Raw genomic sequence first — 18,667 nt, 5'->3', positions numbered from 1 at the left:
TTGTCTTTTTTCCGTGTCCAGCAACGGATCGCAACCCTCAGTGTTGCCCCCGTACCGGACCGGGGACCGGCAACGGGATTGCAAGCCTCGGCGCTGCTCCCGCGCCTCGCTCAGCCAGTGAGCGGGAGCCGGTCTGTATGTGGGATCCGAACCCTCGGACGGGAGCGCCACCGCACTTCCCAAGTGGCGCACTATCCAGTGTGCCACCGGGCCGGCCCAGAATAATAAGAGTTTTGATAGCTAGGGTTTTTTCACTGAGTAGTATTTTGACGCAGTACCCTTTTTATCAGGGAATGTAACAATGTATTTTAAATTGAACATTCCAGAATTATTGTGGGATTTTGTTTCTTTTCCATAAACAGAATAGTAACAGTAAGACTAGATGCTTGAATGCTTCCTCTGACATATGAAGAACAAAACTTTACTTTTGCCCTTGAACAAAATTGACTGCCTAATGGTAAAGACGTGAACACAGTTAAGAGCTCTGCAAGGTGGATTGTGATAGTTTATTAATAGAAGAACAGAATGCTGTGGATGTAGATGGGGGAGTGACTGATTGTAATTGAGAGAATGAAGAGATTTGGCATTTGGGCCAGGGCTTCAAAGATAAGTAGAAACTCAGCAAGCAGAGTTGGGAGAGAAGACTTTCTAGTCTAAGGGTCTTCCGTGGTCTGTACGCCATATTTGGCCTGCCATCTGTTTATGTAAATAAAATATTATTGTAAGACATCCATGCTAATGAGCTAATGGGTTTATGTATTTTTTATTATGGTAGCTCTTGGCATTACAGTGGAAAAGTTGAGTAGTTGGGACAGAGACCATGTGGCCCATAAAGCCTAAGGGAAAATTTTGCTGACCCCTGACTTATACCAGGACTGTCCAGTAGAACTTTCTATGATGATGGAAGTGTTCTGCATCTGCACCGCCACCCAGTGTGGTAGCCACTAGCCAGTGTGTCCCATGAGAACTTGAAGCATGGCTAGTGCAACTGAAGAACTGAATTTTTTATTTCATTTAATTTTTATTAATTTAAATGTAAAATATTGATGTATTTTGTGGCTACCTTACTGAGGCAGATCTAGACTAAAGGAATAACATAGCTAAGGCACAAAGCTAGGAGGAATGTTGGTAAGGATAACTGATGGATAAGGTAAATTGCAGCATCTAGGAAATACAAATATAAGGGTCTGGTCATGTTAGGCCTTGAAAGGAAGTACACTTTACTAACTCAGCTTATAGAGAACCATCAGAAGTTTCTGAGCTGGGCTGTCACAGGTACAGGTATGTGTTTTGGAAAGACACTTCTGAAAATCTTGATGAAGAATGTGCTGTAAGTCCAAAGAAGAGTTGGGAAGAAGTTAGAGCAGTGGTCCTGAGAGTATTGGGGCCTGAAATAGGGCTGTGAAATAGAAATAATCGGGAATAGAAAGTTAGGGGTATGTTTGAAAGGCATTTCAGAGGTAGAACTAACCCATATAATTTATCATCCAAGCTGACATTTTTGAGAATGAAAGGGACATTATTAATAATTATGCCAGTATCCATAACTATGGGCAAAAGCTGTAAACTGGGGCTGTCCCAGGCAAACTGGGATGTAGTTCATTCTAATAGAATAAGATCCAATGAGAGATGGATAGAATAAAAGAAGGGTCTAGTTTTACATGAGTGAAAAGGTGGTGATGTTATTAATTGAACTGGAGAACAAGGTGGGAAAGAGAACAAATTTATAAGAGGATGAAGAGATTGGTTTTGGACCTGCACACAAAATCTGAAGTTGTTGACTGAACAACACTTGGTTGATGTTCTAAAATGTTATCTTATTAAGAAAGCATTTCTGAAATTTTATCTTCATCCTTAATAAAACAAGTGAGAATGGTTTTCTTTTATTTTCTAGATTGGAGTCTACTGCACACACATCAGAGAGCTCAGAAGATTTCCTAGAAGAAGAGCCTGCACAGAGAGTGATTGAATTTGAGGATGAAAGCAGTGAAAAAGATGCGCGGCCAGCACCAGAAACCCAGCCACGAGTGGAGAAGCCAGATGGTGAAAAGGTATGAGATCGCTTATGAAATACAGTGAAAGGAAGGAAATTACATTTTAACTTTCTTAATCATATATTGTTAGAAAAGTATAATGATATATTTTAGAGTCTTAGAAATTGTGTTTAGTGTTAAAAAGCATATATTAAGCAGGTCAGGTACTAGATTTGGGGAGAGGATAGAGTTACAAATATTTTATATTTCAAACTGAGTTTATAACAGTTTGAGTTATATCAAAGATAAAATAGATGTTTAAGTAATAAGATCCCTTTGTGCATTTAAAAATATAAATTAATTTGTGGAATTAAACACACTTAAGAAGTACGTAAATGATGTGACTAGAAGTCTGCATTGTAGAACCTATTAGAATGTCTTCAGGTCCAATAAGCCTTCAACTGCATCTCCTGTTTTGGTGAGAAGGATAGGAATTAGTTATCCAGAAAAAAATATATATTTGATCACAGTTGATTTTACAAATTCCTGGAAAGATAACTAAATACTAGAAGACAAATAGGCAAACCCTTTGTTATTCAGTAAACTCTTCATCTGGCTTGATTGCTGCGGCTCCTCAAGTGTTTATCCCTATCTTTTTTTCCCCTCCTCTCTGTCCATTTCCTGTCCTTCTCTTCTTGTTAATATCTTCAACCTTTCCTCTCTACAGATTCCTTATTTCTTCTTTCAAGTTTCTTGAAAAATCTTTTTCCTGTTTGCCAAGTCCAGTATTATAAGTGAAACTATAATATGGATTTTGTTTTCGTAAGTCATTTCAGTTTAGTTCTCACTTCTTCTGCTTCATGAAACTATATTTTTAAATGGCATTTTTCTTCTTGTAGAAAATTTCAGAAGTAAAGAAAAGCACATATGATTAATAATTCTAGATTTTCAATATTGATCCAGACTTGTCCCATAATGTCACTTGCCTACTGAATATTGCTATTTAGACACGTCTTCTATTATCTTAAATTCAAGAAAATCTCTATTCTTATTACTTCTGTACTGAGCCTGTTTTCTTATTTATCTTTCATTCTGTTCTTAAACTTAAACTTTTGAAGGACTGACCTTTTGACTTCATTGCTTCTCACTTTTAATTACTCACCCAAAAGTACAAATTAACTTATAAGTGTAACTAATACATTTCTCCTACTCTGGTTGGTCCTATTATGAGTTTTATTATCACTACCTTCTGTGTACGATCTATTCTGTATACCATCAGGTATAATAATAAAATACCTTTTAACAATAAAAAATATATGATTTTATTATAGAAAATTTTTATTAAATTTATATTTTTAGAAAATTTTATAGAAAGATAATAAGATTTTAGGGAAGGATGTGAATCTGGGTTAATACATAATCTATATATATTTTATTTTATTTCTTTTTTTGGCAGCTGGCCAGCAAGGGGATCTGAACCCTTGACCTTGGCATAACAACACTGCGCTCAAACCAACTGAGATAACTGGCTCACCCCTATATTTTATTTTTAATAAGTTGTGAATATATGATCTGTCATTAAGAAAAGGAAAATAAAATAAAAGTCTCTGATTTCAGTATCCCTTTGGAAAATTTTCCTTTATATGTTTTTAGAGGGTCTTATAATCTAGTCAAATCTATTTCTGAACACTTGAGTGCATTCGTTTTCTAATTTTAAAAATGGTAATAAAATTTCCTGTAATTGTTAGAATATCACTAGGATTAAGTAGAGATATTTCACATTAAATAGAAGTAAATTGGTAAACACTCGAAGAAGAATTCCAGATATTGGAGGGTTTGTTATCAGATAGTATTTCTACATTTTAAAAATGTGATGTGCAAGGAACAGGATTGTTCAGAGATGACCCTGGGGACTGACAATGAGCTAGCTGAGACTGGGGCTCTCTTCTCCCAGCAAGAAGTCTCACCCAAACTCAGCTTCCCATGTGACTGATAGTGCTTCCCCCTCTGGCAAGGTAAACTGTAACTTCCCACAGGCCCCAGTGATTCCAGGTGCTGAACAACTGGTGTTCTGTAAAGAGCTGACATCAAGTCTAGACTTCCTCTGGTGCCCTTTTCCTGAAAAGGTTCCTCCCATGATTGCCCTATAAGAAGGAAGAGCAAGGAGGGGGCAGGGTCTTTTCGCTGAATCCCAGACCCACACCATGTGTCCACGGAGCATCCTGCTCCTACCCCATCTCGCTATAAGAACAGTGGGAGTATGGGATACTCATGCGTTCTTTTCTTTTACTGACCCTGCCTCATAAGTTTCCCCTTCCCCCCAGTAAGACTCTTCTTTAACTCATACCCTATAATGTTGTAAGTCCATCTTCACTCCTGGTGCATGACAGGTAGGGACTGAGAAGGGACCCACCTTGCATTGACAGATAAGTCAGTTTGTAATCATGTTCTGACTTTTCCCCCCCAATGGTGTAGGAATCTGAATTAGAGCCTATGAATGGTGAAATCATGGATGATGCTCTTAAGACCTCACTTATAACTGAAGAGGAAGACTCCACTAGTGAAGCGTTAGATGAAGAATTAAAATTGCAGTCTTTTACTTCTAGTGAAGACTCTACAAATCTTGTTCCAGTGACAGTAGAATCTTCAAAACCCCCTGAGGCTGTTGCACCAGATAAGGTAAGAGGGATATAACCTAATTTTTAATAGTTAGAGTTTACCAATGTTGGCGACATTGGAAGAGAGGAGGTGTAGTACATATATTTTCCTCCACCTTAACATATATAGTCCTTCAGGAAAATTAACTTTTTTGCTAGATTTTATATTGTAAGGAAATGTAATCAATAATTCATAAATGCAAATCTTTGTAACATTATTCATATCTGACTTATGGTAAAATGAGTTTTAGTTTGTAGACTTAGGGAAATGCTTAGGAAAATGGACAAAGCATTATTTACCAAATACTTGAGTACCTATTGCTTACATAGTCTATGACCAATACAGTAAATTTAGTTTGTTTTAATTGGGGAGACCATTTAGGTTAGTGGAAGAAACTTGGAAGAGTATTTTTAAAGAAATTTAATTTTGTTTCTTTTGAATATTTTGATTTAAGGCTAAAAAACTATTGTATAGCATTATCTTATTAGTGTCTCACCTAAATAAGTCCTAAAACTTTCACTGTCTTTACCTATCATCTAATGAAACCATAGTCAAACTTAGTGGGGTGGCACAGTGTCAAGTCCCACAGGATTCTTGGTTCTGGCTCCAGTAACACCAGGAACTAAAACTTGCGGTTGATTCAGGAATCTGATGTGAAGTTTAAAGTGTCTTAAGTACTATTTGAGATAAAATAACTTTTATTGTAAATAGCTTTTGCTTTTATTTTATCTTTAATAAGAACTTAGTGTATCAAAATCATCACAGGACAATTTCGAAGAAATTGGGTTGTATTCAGAATCTGTACACATGATTAACAAAAGTAATGAGTTCCAAATTCTTTAAAATTGTAGTTCAGCGCCATTGCATATTAGTGTCTGAGAAGAATTTATTTTACAACTGTATTGCAGAAGTTTATTTGTTGACCGGGTCTTTTATTTTCAGACTCCACATATAACCGACTCAGAAATGTTGATAGATGAAGGCCCTTCTGATGAAAAGGGGCACACTGATGAGAAACTGTCTCTGGTTTCAAGAAAGAAAGCACATTTTGGAGGTTCAGACAATGTTGCTACTATCTCAAATGAAGAACGGTCTGACAGTGGTTTTCCAAACTCTGGGATAGCTGAATTTTCTGAAGAACCAGTCTCTGAGAATTTATCACCCAACACTACTTCCTCTTTGGAAGACCAGGGTGAGGAGGGGGTACCTGAGACCCAGGAAACATCCACTGCCCTTTCACAGAGTTCTTTGATAGAGGTTGAACTTGAAGATGTGCCATTTTCACAGAGTGTGGGACAGAAGAACCAGTCAGAGGAGCAGTCTGAAGCATCTTCTGAGCAACTGGATCAGTTTACACCATCAGCAGAAAAAGCTGTGGATAGCAGCTCAGAGGAAATAGAAGTGGAAGTGCCGGTGGTAGACAGGCGGAATTTAAGAAGAAAGGCCAAAGGGCATAAAGGACCTGCTAAGAAGAAGGCCAAGCTGACCTGAATGAAGAAGAAATGCAGATGATAAATCCTCTTCTTTGTAACATAAGTATTGTTTTTAAAATATGGCAGTTAATAAATAGCATGGGGCACAGGAAAAAAAAATTTCCAAAATTTTAATTTGAACTTATTTACTATGCAGTTTTCTCTTCCCTTTAGGACCTAGGATTCACCATTCTTTTTAATTTTTCAGGCTATTTTTTGTAAATGCAATTTTTAATTTTTATTAACCATGTTTCAATTTTGGGAAACCAGATCATATCTTTAGCCGGTGAAACATCAGACCATTAATATTTCAAAAAATATAAATTAAAAAACTGTGAAAGTAGTAGGCTTTCCATTACTTGTAAGGATCACAGAAATCTTTTTATACTAAGGATTTTAATAGTAAAACTTGGTGAGGGCTCCAGAAGTTTTATCTTAAATATCAAAACTAATCACCATTTTTAAAAATGTGGGCATGCCTAAACAAAAATGTGTCAATAAATTAGAATAAATATAACTTCTATAAATGAGAGCACAAGAACAGAAATGTATGGTCAAAGGTTTATGAAGATGATATTTTGGTTTTGGCCTCTGAATCCTTGTTGTAGATGCAGTTTCTTCCTTTGACTTCAACTTCTCTGAAAAGTCACACAAAATCTATTTCCTACTCAGTCTGTATCATCTGATATTAACAGTACTGCTAGGGATTAACTGTGGCGTGTGGGTACTAATTATTTAAAATTTCATTTGAAGTATTCGTGCAGTTTCTTCCTTTGACTTCAACTTCTCTGAAAAGTCACACAAAATCTATTTCCTACTCAATCTGTATCATCTGATATTAACAGTACTGCTAGGGATTAACTGTGGCGTGTGGGTACTAATTATTTAAAATTTCATTTGAAGTATTCGTTTGCTATGAGTTTTAAAATTTCTGCATATTTGCAGATGCTTACAAGCTTAAAGAGTACACTCTTACCTTTAATCATGTAAACATCCCAATTAATATAATTTAGGGATATAATTTAACTTGGACTCTCTGGTCCTGATCAGAGATAGATAAATTAAGCTGGAGACTGTACTTTTGTCTCCATCCAGTTAACATCTACACTTCAAGTGTGAGGACCTTTTTTTTCTAGGGCTTCTCCTTAATCCTGCCACTGCCCTAATTCTAGAGTCATTCGTGTTCTCCTAGCTTTCATCCACTTCTCTAACTCACAGAGTGATTTCCCCCGGCTTGACTGCTTGCCAGGTTATGCCCTTGGCATCCATTTTTGGGTAAGTTTGGAACTGTGCCCCACAATCTTAGACCTAGACGGCAGGAGTAGAACTGCCCTAGGAGCTGTAGTTACAAGAGCTTAAATCAAATGGGAGGCTTCAGTTGTCCCTTTGGTCTTGCTCACTATTGATTTGTTTTGTTGGAAACTAGCCAGTTATGTGTACATATTGTTGCCATGACAAAGGCCTTTGCCTAGGAAATTTTGAGAAAATGTAAGATTTTGAACATATGTATGCCCCTACATTTTGTTTAATTATTGGTCAGAAGTAAGCCACATTATTTCATTCTAAATGAAAATTAAGGCACTTTGGCCATTTGTTTTCTCAACAAATGCTAATTAAATGAAAGAATAAGTATGGCTAATACTAGTGAATCTATCAGACATTAATGCTGTTTTATATATTTTATGAGAAACTTGTTAATATCACAATTAGGGAAATGACTGAAGTTCTGTTCATATTCAGTAAATTCTTAACTTTTCCATTTTTCATTTCTTAAATAGATTTAAAAACAATAATACTTTTAGGTATTTTACTTTTTTACTTGAATTGTTCATTGTTCTCTTTAAAATATTTCCTTTTAATAGGTCTTGTTTAAAGAAGATTGAGCTCACTGACAACTGTTGATGTGTGAATATAGTCACTGAGTTTACAAAAAAGACATGTTTAGTTATTCATATATGATTACTGGGAACTTAACAGTATAAACTTATGCTTGTTAAACTTGTTTGGTTCAAACCGTAAGTAAATTTTAAGTAATTTCAAAACATTTTGTTTAGCACACAAGAAAACTTGTTACATATTATCTCTGAAAGAAAATGTTATTTGGGGGTTTGTAGGTTATAGAGGGAAAGCGTTAGGTCACATGGAAAAAAAACTTAATGTTTGGGAATTGAGAGAATTTATAACAAAACTTATCCTCAATAAGGAATCTAAAACTTAATCAAATACATATAGTTTGTACAAGGCATTAGAAAACCTTTCAGAATTAGAGGACTGAAATGTGATTTTAACCCACTAGTCCAGTTGTTGAGTGTCCAGTCACATTCTATATAGTCCTTTGTGAACTGCTTTTTTTCTGTTTCTGGAGAAGGGAGTTCACTTTTTGTGTACATACGTATATATTTCCTTGTGTAATATAAAGCAAACCGTTATTAGCAAAATTTTAGTTCTACTTTCCAGTTTAAATTATTCAATTGCTAGACATCACAGAAATTAGTATATTTAAGAATTTATTATAAAGCTCCTCTACAACTTTTAAAGGTGAGAGGTTCTATTATGATTTTTTTATAAAATCAAACAGCATGACTTAGAATGTCAGTCTACTTAAAACGTGTCTATTCATGGTGTTTCTATTCAGTGCAGAGATGGTAAGGATAACATCTAGTTATCTGATTTACTTTTAGCAGACAACTAGAACACTATCTAAAATGGTTTCAGTGACTTTAGAAAAACATCTTGAAGGCTTATGATTGCATCAAATTGAATCTTTACCTAATATCTAAATACCTGCTCTTACATTCTGCTTTACCCTTTGGGATTACCTTCTAAGGTTTGGTCACACCAGCAAACTGAGACAGATCTTAATGTAAATAAAGAATTTATACTAACACTACTCATCTAACAGTATTTTAGAGACAAATTTCTGCCTTGTATGTCTAGTAGTAATATGGTGTTTCAGGTGTGATCTAGTCTTTCATGGGTGTGATTAGTTACAAATGTTATGCTTGTTTTCATACTTTATAATCAAGCTTTCTTTTGTACCTTCCAAGATAGTAATTTGCTTTATTTTTGGTTCTAAAAAATAAGCAGACTTCATTTCTTTAGTATCAATTGTTTTCTTTCACCTTCCAGAACTTGTTATTCACATATTACCGATTTCTATTAGTGGCAAAATCATTTGTTAAAATCTAATTGTAAGAAAGGTTCAGCTTCTGTCATCAAGTGATTGTATCATGTTGGACTGTCATTTCCAAGGAACTAGCTTTATTTCCCTTAAATGTCTGTGTTCTAAAACCTCTATGATTGTAAAGCTTAGAAAAAAATGCTACATCACTCAGACTAGCAAGTCTTACTGGAGTATGTTTGTTTTCTTGATAGTTTTTTTTTTTAAGTTGAAAAGTAGTAATTAAACCTATATTTTGTGATTCTTTCCTGATCTGATCTGTTTTGAAATTCTTTTCCTTCTCTTTTCCCCAATTTTGTTTATGAAGATGTGTTTAGATATTGAATTTGTTTAGACATTTGATTTCATTAAAGGCACAATTAATCACATTTGTTGTACTTTGCAGACAGACTTTAAAACAATAAACACAATTTAAAAAAAATGTGATGATTACAGATTAATGTAATATACAGAAACCCTGAAGCTCAAAGCCGTAAACATATAATTCAGATCACAAAAGTGCTTTCATCAAGTTACAACCAAGTAACTGAAAATTTCTCAAGGCATCAGTGTAGTCTTTTCCCTTTTAAAACTAAGCTGGAATTACTTAAACCAATTTTTAATGTTCTGAAAGTATAAATATACTACCCTAAGTTTAGAATATAGAAGATGCTAAAGGAAGTAGAACATTTCAATGTACTTTTCATCTTTTTCATGTTTCAAGTAGAAAATATAGTTCCAAGTAGGTGTTATGTTTGAATGAGAGGGAAAAAAATGTTTAGAATAATTCTGACTTACTGTACAAAGAAGTTAAGGATTAATCACAGGTGAGATTTATCTAATAAGAGTTCTGAACTTTGAGTGTAGTGTATACCTTCTCATACTTTATAAACTTAAACATTATCATGTGTACTGCAACATTTTTAAAATTAATTAAAAACAAGGTGGAAGAACCTTCAGGTAAGGTCTCCTAGCCTAGGCCCCATAATTGTGTGTGTGTTAACCTTTATGAAAAGTGTTTACACTGGTTTTTCTAGTAATTACAGATGCATCGCTGATTACCCACTCATTAATGCAGATACTGATGAAGGATATGTGTACACAGTATTTGCTTTTTCAGTTCAATTTTATGAACATTTAAATAAGTAGACCCCCAAAATAAAGACCACTTTGTTAAACTGGGCCATTTTATTTTTTACAATGTAATAAATAGTTCTCTCTCGATGACTGCAGACAGGTACAGCTTGTTTGGTAGCATTCAGAAACATCACAGTAAGGATGGTTTTCCCAACTGGTGTGTAGTCTTTGATCATTATAAGGAGTTACTTGTACAAAACTGCTGTCAAACCAGTAAGACTGCATTTATGCACCCATCGTTTTCAGGATTGTTGGTAACCTGGGCATATTTTCCTAAAAGAAAACAAAACCAAACCAAAAAAAAAGGAAAAGGGAGGGATGTTAGCTAATAACAATTTTAAAGAACATAACTTTTGCCTAAAATATTTCTAATTACCACTTTTAAGAAATAAGAAATGCACTACAGAGGATGAGATTTTACAAACTTGAATCATTCAAGACCAAGCTTGACTTCTGAATACAATTTTTATAAAAATAGAGGTTTTACAAATGTCAGCTCTATTCTATTACCCATAGTATATTGTTATTAACAGGCCTTTGTGGATTGACCTGAGCACTGCTACTTTTCCACATAATTCTGACTGAAAAATGCATCAGGTTTTAAATAGGTTTCAAATCAATTTTAACCACATTTTAAAACTGAGGTCAGCCAACATGAACTATGAGCCAGTGACTCAAGAAGTTAAGAGTGTATTCTCCGCTTTCAAAGAACATCAACCTTTAGAGAAATCTGGGCACTAAAAGCAGCAAATGAAAAAAGAATTTAAAATTGCTGCATGACATATTTCAGTTTTAATTATCACTGAAATACCTGTAGTGTGGTTATATGTTTGATGTATACCTCCTTTCCCCTGCTCCCAGTTACTGTATTTTCTTCCAGTATTTTTTAGTTATAACTTTGCATCTAATAAATGATTTTTAGTAAAAAGCATTAAAATAAATGCAGTACATTTTATGTAACCTGAAGCCAGTAAGCTAAATTAAAAAAGAATTGCATTCATAACTACTTTTTCTACAAAAGGTATTCTTCCCAAAAATATATCTTCAATAATATTCATTTTTTCCCCAAGTGCAGGGGGCGGGGGGTAGGATTGGGGGCCTATCCTACTATTACTATCACTGTTGTCAACAGAAATTAAGCTACTTTTATATTAAGTTCCTTTTCTTTTTTCAATGATTGCATACTGAATGTTTTCGTAAGCATTAAAATATTTACCTTACTAAACCAGAATTGACTTGACAAAATAGTCCTACTCAAGTTTTCTAATATTCTCAAAGACAAGTGTTTGAGGCCTAGCACAGCGTCACGCATACAGTAGATCACTTGTTGAATGAGTAAAATACGACTGTGTGGAAAGTGAAGATTCAAATATGTCATGTTTAAAAGAATTCACTGACATCTGTTACAAAAATTCTTTTTCATTTCAAATCTCTTATGAAGCTGAAGAGAAGATTCTTGACTGTAGTGGAAAAAATGCCAAATAATCCCTATCAATAACTTAAAGTAACAATAATAGCATAAAAACATCTTTCAACCTATTTTTCATATCAATTTTAAGAATTTCAGGAAATTATAACGTATGTTAACCAGTTTAACAAGAAATAATATTTAAGTCACTGCACTCCTGCAAAAGACTTACCATTGGCCTAATGAATCTTTCATATTTAGGTGGTTTTCTTGTAAAGCCATCTCCAACAAAGCAGACTTTAGTAACCATCCTTTTCCATGCCTTCTTCTTTCTCTTTCCTGTTCGAATAACTTTTAATACTTCTGTTTCTCCCTGGGCACGAACTTTGGGCAAAGGGACTTCCCATTTTCCCTAAGAACAGACCACCATTTAAATGACAATAAGAATAAGTCAAATATGTTTTAGTTATACAAAGAAGTAGATCCACTTTTTTCCTTAGCTATTCAACACGTTTGGCTCAACTGTTTTTTAGAGGTCTGCTTGGTTTTTAGAGGTCCTTATAAGCTGCCAATTAAGCAGGAATTAAACAAGTTTACACATCATGGGTACATTAAATGAATGGTTTGCTTAAGCTAAAAATCTTAAAGCCTTGTTATGGGCAAAAAGTACCACCTGTAATAAGGCAGTGACTTCTATAAGCAGTTTATGTGCCTACTACTAGTTAAGAGCATGAAATTGGAAGACTGTCTCCACCTCTTAATGTATCTTTATATTTCTACCTCAAATGGATTTTTAGATTACTAGCAATACAGAGCCCTCACCAGATGTTCTGCAAATTCTATGAAAATACTTAAGCAGTGTAAAACAGTAGAAAGAATTCTGGACTTATTACTAAAACGTGCTCTAGGAGCAACTCTACCATTTCATAGTTATGTCACCATGAAGAATGATTTACAATCTTTTGTACTCCATCTGTAAAATGAGGGAGGAGGGGTATTAAGTAGATAACCTCTAAAGTTTCTTTCATTGCTTAAAAAAACCCCAAAAACAAAAAACTGCTGAATTTTCATTTAAGTCAAATCACTTATGGAGTTTTCCAGTATTCTACTTTTTAACCAATTTGACACTATAGGGCAGCAAAACCAAAAAGCAGTTGCATTTTTCTCCTCAACAGCACAGCATTAGTAGGAGTTTTCAGATACAGAAAGCCATTAAATACTGAAGTTGAGTTTCCCTGTTTACTCAGTTTTTGTTTTTAGTTAATTTCTTAAAACTAAAGATATGGCATTCTAATAAATTTTTAAAAACTTAAACTCTGATGACAAGAAACCGAGTTTATTATCAAATTAAACTTAAAAAGACTTTAACATCTAAATAATGATAATAGTTAAATGTTATGTTTCAAATTAAACTGAACAAACAAAGAAACTCAAATCTGAATTTAAATAATTCTCTTGAACAAAAAAGAAATAAAGACTTCAATTGTTATTGCTTACCGCTTTCTCTTTTCGTTTTTGTTTAATCATATTAGAAAGAACTTTAGCTCGGGACTGTCCCTCTCTGTCTAGCAGATAGGCAGGTACTGCTCCCTGTGGAGTCTTTTCATCATTCTTTTGTTTGGTATTTCTCTTTTCATGCATCTTGATACTGCCAAGAAGGAAGAAGACTCAACGTTATTTGTTTTAATAGCTATTACCCAAAGGATGTTAACTTACAGTAAATAAATGGGATCACTTACGTCTTTTTCATTTGTATTTTCTCAGCATGGCGCTGTTTATGGTAGAGCTTAGCCTTCAGACCAATCATCTTTTTTGCCTTCTTTGAACGTTCATGAGCCTCTCGACTTTCCTTCTTTCTCTTTTTCTCATGGTAATCCAAACGATATCCATAGCGTTTACGGTGTAATTCAATATATTCATTTTGTGGCTATAATGATGCAAGAAATGTTAAAATTTTAAAAGTTCTGACAGAATTATTCTTTTACACATAAACAAGATCCTATGTCACTGAAATGTTCACTTGCTTGACTTTTTTTTTTTTTTTCCTTTTTGTCTTTTTTACTGACCGGTAACGGGATCGCAACGGGATGGCAACCCTCTGTGTTGCGCCGGCACCGCGCTCAGCCAGTGAGCGGGAACCGGTTTCCACATGGGATCCGAACCCTCAGCGGAAGCGCACGGGATCGCAACGGGATGGCAACCCTCTGTGTTGCGCCGGCACCGCGCTCAGCCAGTGAGCGTGAACCGGTTTCCACATGGGATCCGAACCCTCAGCGGAAGCGCAGCTGCGCTCCCAAGCAGCGCACTCTCCAGTGCGCCACCGGGCTGGCCCTGCTTAACTGACTTTTAAAGTCTATTCATGTAATGTAAATTTCATATAACTTGATCTTGGATGATACGAGACATCGGGGTTTACATCTGTAATAATCTCAGTGAAAGTTACTCTGTTCATTGACTGCAACTGTCCAAAATCCACTGGACCACAAAAGGGATGAGTTGATTACAGGATATCTCTCTCCTTTTCTCCTGACATAGGCAAACTGTTTTTTCCAACATCATCATCATTTCATAACCCAACTCAGTTTTATTGAAGTATAATTTACACACAAACCTTGCCCTTTTTAGGTGTAGGCATATAATTCTAAGTTTTGACTAACCATACAGTTCTGTAACCACCACAATCAAGAAGATATGGAATATTTCCATCAAACCAAGAAGTTCCTTTGTGTCACTTTGAAGTCAATCCTCTTTCTTCACCCCCAATCTGGTATCTCTATAGTTTTGCCCTTTCCAGGTGAAATGTAAACGGAATCTACAGTATACAGCCTTTTGCACCTGGCTTCTTTCACTTAGCATAAGGCTTTTGGGATTCACCCACACTGTTGCATGTATCAGTACTTCAACTGTTTTTACTGTTGAGTAGTATTCCATTGTATGGATATACCACCTTTTGTTTACCCATTGACCAGTTGATAGATATTTGGGTTGTTTCCAATTTTCTATGATTACAAATAAAGCTACAACAAAGTTGCACAGGTTTTTTTGTGGCCACGTTTACTTCCAGGCTGTTTTCCAAAGTGGCTGTTATTATTTTGCATTTCACCAGCAATATATGGGATCCCTTCTGCATTTTAAATGCCAGTTATGTTTTATTTTAAACACGCTGCCCTAGTCTATTTGTATTTTAGGACTGCGAAAATAAAATGATGCAAAACCAACTCCAGCACAGGGGAAATGCTAAGCAACAATCAACAAGGTGCTCGTATCAGGTGTGTTCTCAACTGCTCTCACATAAACTTTGCAGTAACAAAAATGTGTAATGTCATTCTGCAAAGAAATACAGATTAGAAATGTAGTAGAAAGAAGATCTAGCAGCCAGGTCTGGGTGGTAAAGCCCCTTTCTGCAATTCATTAGCTACTTAGCCTTTGACAAGGACGCCCTCAGTTTCCTCAGCAGTTAAATGAGGTGGCGAGATTAACGCCTACTGTACACGGTTACAGCAAGGCTCAACCACATTCCTACTAGGCTCTGGCACTTATCACCACACGTGGCGAAACCAAGAATGAAATGTGCCTCGCTCCAAAGCCTGTGTTGTGACAAATATCGCACTCTGGGTCCCTAAAGTGAAGTGTTTTCTTCTCCCCCACTCTCTGGAGCCCACCCCACGGAGTCTACCCACGTTCCCTTAGCAGCACCTCACTTCCGCCTATCACCGCTCACTCCCTGGCCCAGTGCCCAGGTCCCACTAACTCAGATGCCCTGTTTCGCGAGCACTCCAGGCAGCCTCCTTACCATGGCGACAGCCGCAAAGCTGCCAGACGCAGCCTACGAGGCGCAAAGAAACTCTCAATTTTCGGGTCTCAGAGACCCACGAGCCGACTCCGCGTAACCCACGACAGAAAATGGTCACCCTCTAACACGGCCGAGTGAAGAGCAAGCGCGACACACCTGTTCCGAGCTTCTGTTCTCCGCATTTAGCTAGAAGGGCGGAAGTTGCTGGCAGGCTGTATTTGGCTGCTGCACCGCCGGAAGTGTCGAAGGGCTGCGGCGGGAGGAGGCAGAGCGGAAAAGACCCGGGTTCTTTTCGGGTGGAACGAGGGCGTTCTCTGAGGCAGTGCGTCCAGATCGGAGGCCTTTGCAGACTTTGGTGCGAACCGCGCCTCCTGTTCCCAACAGCTCGGCGGGAAAAAGCCGGCCTCTGGTACACGACCGAATGCCAGGTGGGTGCCGCGCCGTGCGACTCCACGTGCCTATGTCCTTGTCCCGCGCTGGGCAATCGCTGACCTTCCAAGCTGCGACTGACACATCCAGCCACGGAGGAGGACGGCAGGGCCTCCAGACTCCCGCCTCTCGGTGTCCGTTCAGCTGTGGACGTTTCTCTATGCCCTCCGAAGAGGGCGACTGATCTTCGTTCCTGTTACTGTGTATAATGTGTGCACGATTGAGAAGGATGCAGAGAAGTTAAATTTTATTGTATAGGTAAATAAAACTACTGGGCATTAACAACTGTCAGAAAAGAAAAAAGACAACGATCTGTTTTTCTGGAGATACAAGACTAATTCCAGAAATTCTTGAGGCCTTTTGGTGCACTTGACCAAGTGCTGAGTGAACTTGCATTTAGTGGCCCTCTAGTGCCATGAAGGAAGTAATTCACTGCAAGAAACTACATCTATTTAAGAACACTGGCAATTTTACCTTTTGACTGCACAGTCACAGAAATTCCCTTAGTTTTCTGAGAGTTTGGAACTTGATTCAGTTATGGTGGGAGCAAAAATCACCCTTCCAAAAGAAAGTATTCATCTCACCGAGTCAGTGCTTGGACTTGGGGCAGTTTTTTAAGGCTACATCCTCTAATGTGATCTTATCATTTTCTTTAAAACCAGAACTTACACTAACTAGCATTTGCATGTTTTCCAGTAAGTTATCTCTCTATAGTCTCTGATCCCTGTGCCTGGAATGCACTCCTCTCCTGGTGTTGCCTCCCTCACTTTCTTCAGGTCTTTGCTTAAATGTCACTGTTTTAGTGAGGCCTTCCTTGACTTCCTTCCTTACTTATAACTGCCCCAGTTCCTCTTCCCTGCATATTTCTTCTCTATAGCACCTATCACCATAGGAGATGCCATGTACGGGTATTTTATTCATTTCTTTTGTTTATTGTCTGTGTCTTTTGACTAGGAGAGAGGCAGTATGAGGGCAGGGATTGTCTTTTGTTCACTGGTTCATCCCCAACACCTAGAAGGCAATAGTAGGCACAAGAAATTATTGTTGAATGAATAAGTAAGTGAATTTAATTCTCATACCAATCCTGGGATGTGATAGATGAAAGACTGAAGCTCAGAATTTTTTTTTTTTTTTTTTTGTCTTTTGTCTTTTTCCGTATCCGGCAACGGATCGCAACCCTCAGTGTTGCCCCAGTACCGGACCGGGGACCGGCAACGGGATTGCAACCCTCGGTGTTGCCCCCGCGCCTCGCTCAGCCAGTGAGCGGGAACCGGTCTGTATGTGGGATCCGAACCCTCGGGCGGGAGCGCCGCCGCGCTTCCCAAGTGGCGCACTTATCCAGTGCGCCACCGGGCCGGCCCCAAAAGCTCAGAATTTTAAAAGATTTATCCAAGATTATGGAAGTCTTGGGACTCCAGTAAATCCTCTGACTCTAAAGCCTAGTTTGGTCTTTCCATGACATGAGAAATACCTGCTCGACATTTCTATTAAAATTAAAAGTTCAAGAAGAACTTTTACACTTTATTGAAGTGTGACATAAATGCAGAAAAATGCATGTATTGTAGATGTATGTTTTAATGGGTTTTCAAACCTAAACACGCCTAAGCAAATCAAGAAATCACATTATCCTGTATCCCAGAAACCCTCCTCATGCCTCTTTCCAGTTATTACCACTCGCAAGAGTAAACACTATCCTAACTTCTAACAGAATGGATTAGTTTTGCCTGTTTATACTTTACTTAATTAGAATCAAATAGGATGAACTCTGTGTTGGTTTCTTTTGCCTAACATAGAAATGGTCAAGGCCTTGAAGGTAGTTGGGGCAGATTTATCTTAAGAACTCTTAAAGGTGTGTAAGTACAGAAATAACAAGATGAGGTTTTTTGAAGAATATGTGTAAAGAGTGGATTAAAGTAGTATCTTTCATTTAAGTGATTTGGGCACCACATTTTAAGACTGGTCATATCTAAATGTCACCTGTGCTATTATTTACATATTCTTCCTTTAATTCACATTTTTATGTAAGATGAATGTAACTTCATCCTAAGCAACTCTGTCTAAAAAAATGTATTTTGTTGGCTGTTTTTTCTAATATTTAATAATCAATTTTTGTCTGTTTGTAACCTAAAATAATCATGGGCACTTCACTTCAGTGTTGCAATACATCTTCAGACTTTTTGGATTATAGGACCTGTTTATTACTCTTTTTTTTTTTTTTTAAAGATGACTGGTAAGGGGATCTTAACCCTTGACTTGGTGTTGTCAGCACCACGCTCAGCCAGTGAGCGAACCGGCCATCCCTATATGGGATCCGAACCCGTGGCCTTGGTGTTATCAGCACCGCACTCTACCGAGTGAGCCACGGGCCGGCCCTTTTTTTTTTTTGTGACCGCGCTCAGCCAGTGAGCGGCCGGTCTGTATGTTGGATCCGAACCCTCGGCAGGAGCACCGCCACGCCCTCCAAGCGGCGCACTGTAGCAGTGCACCACCGGACCGGCCCAGAAACTACGCATCTTTAGTTCAAAAATATTTTCTAAATATTCACTGTGTCAAGTACAATATCAAAGCAATGAGAAACGGATGGAAGCATGGGGGAGAGACAAACAGACATCCTCGAACCATTGTGCTCCATGTTAT

At 37.2% G+C, this 18,667-nt stretch overlaps 3 protein-coding genes across 3 annotated transcripts in view; 2 read left to right on the top strand and 1 right to left on the bottom strand.

Moving 5' to 3' along the window:
* FAM169A (family with sequence similarity 169, member A) overlaps nucleotides 1-6,427 on the top strand; it is a 68,525-nt gene extending 62,098 nt beyond the window's left edge. The window contains exons 11-13 of the mRNA XM_008586055.1: nucleotides 1,895-2,051; nucleotides 4,449-4,652; nucleotides 5,574-6,427. Of these exons, the coding sequence (XP_008584277.1) occupies nucleotides 1,895-2,051; nucleotides 4,449-4,652; nucleotides 5,574-6,122 (910 nt within the window). The 3' untranslated portion in view covers nucleotides 6,123-6,427. The remainder of the gene's footprint in view (nucleotides 1-1,894; nucleotides 2,052-4,448; nucleotides 4,653-5,573) is intronic.
* A 4,002-nt stretch (nucleotides 6,428-10,429) lies between these two features.
* On the bottom strand, nucleotides 10,430-15,974 carry NSA2 (NSA2 ribosome biogenesis homolog (S. cerevisiae)). Its single transcript, XM_008586057.1, has 5 exons — nucleotides 15,602-15,974; nucleotides 13,548-13,735; nucleotides 13,306-13,456; nucleotides 12,041-12,220; nucleotides 10,430-10,725 (listed from the first exon to the last, which is right to left on the bottom strand). Exons 1-5 carry the CDS (start codon nucleotides 15,602-15,604, stop codon nucleotides 10,606-10,608), a joined length of 642 nt encoding a protein of 213 aa, XP_008584279.1. The 5' UTR covers nucleotides 15,605-15,974; the 3' UTR covers nucleotides 10,430-10,605.
* Nucleotides 15,865-18,667, top strand: part of GFM2 (G elongation factor, mitochondrial 2) — a 40,973-nt gene continuing 38,170 nt past the window's right edge. The window contains exon 1 of the mRNA XM_008586054.1: nucleotides 15,865-16,029. The gene's annotated coding sequence lies outside the window, so the exon portion shown is untranslated. The remainder of the gene's footprint in view (nucleotides 16,030-18,667) is intronic.

Source organism: Galeopterus variegatus, unplaced genomic scaffold (genome assembly GCF_000696425.1).
Source record: "Galeopterus variegatus unplaced genomic scaffold, G_variegatus-3.0.2 Scaffold3814, whole genome shotgun sequence".
NCBI classification, from domain to species: domain Eukaryota; kingdom Metazoa; phylum Chordata; class Mammalia; order Dermoptera; family Cynocephalidae; genus Galeopterus; species Galeopterus variegatus.
This window is presented reverse-complemented; position numbering and strand designations above follow the sequence as displayed.

Bases quoted from the DNA above. Each gene is read 5' to 3' on its own strand.
- NSA2 (XM_008586057.1), bottom strand. The intron at 13,457-13,547 runs GTAAGTGATCCC...CCTTCTTGGCAG, and splicing joins AAAATACAAATGAAAAAGAC to TATCAAGATGCATGAAAAGA. The intron at 12,221-13,305 runs GTAAGCAATAAC...GTCTGTTCTTAG, and splicing joins AAAAACGAAAAGAGAAAGCG to GGAAAATGGGAAGTCCCTTT.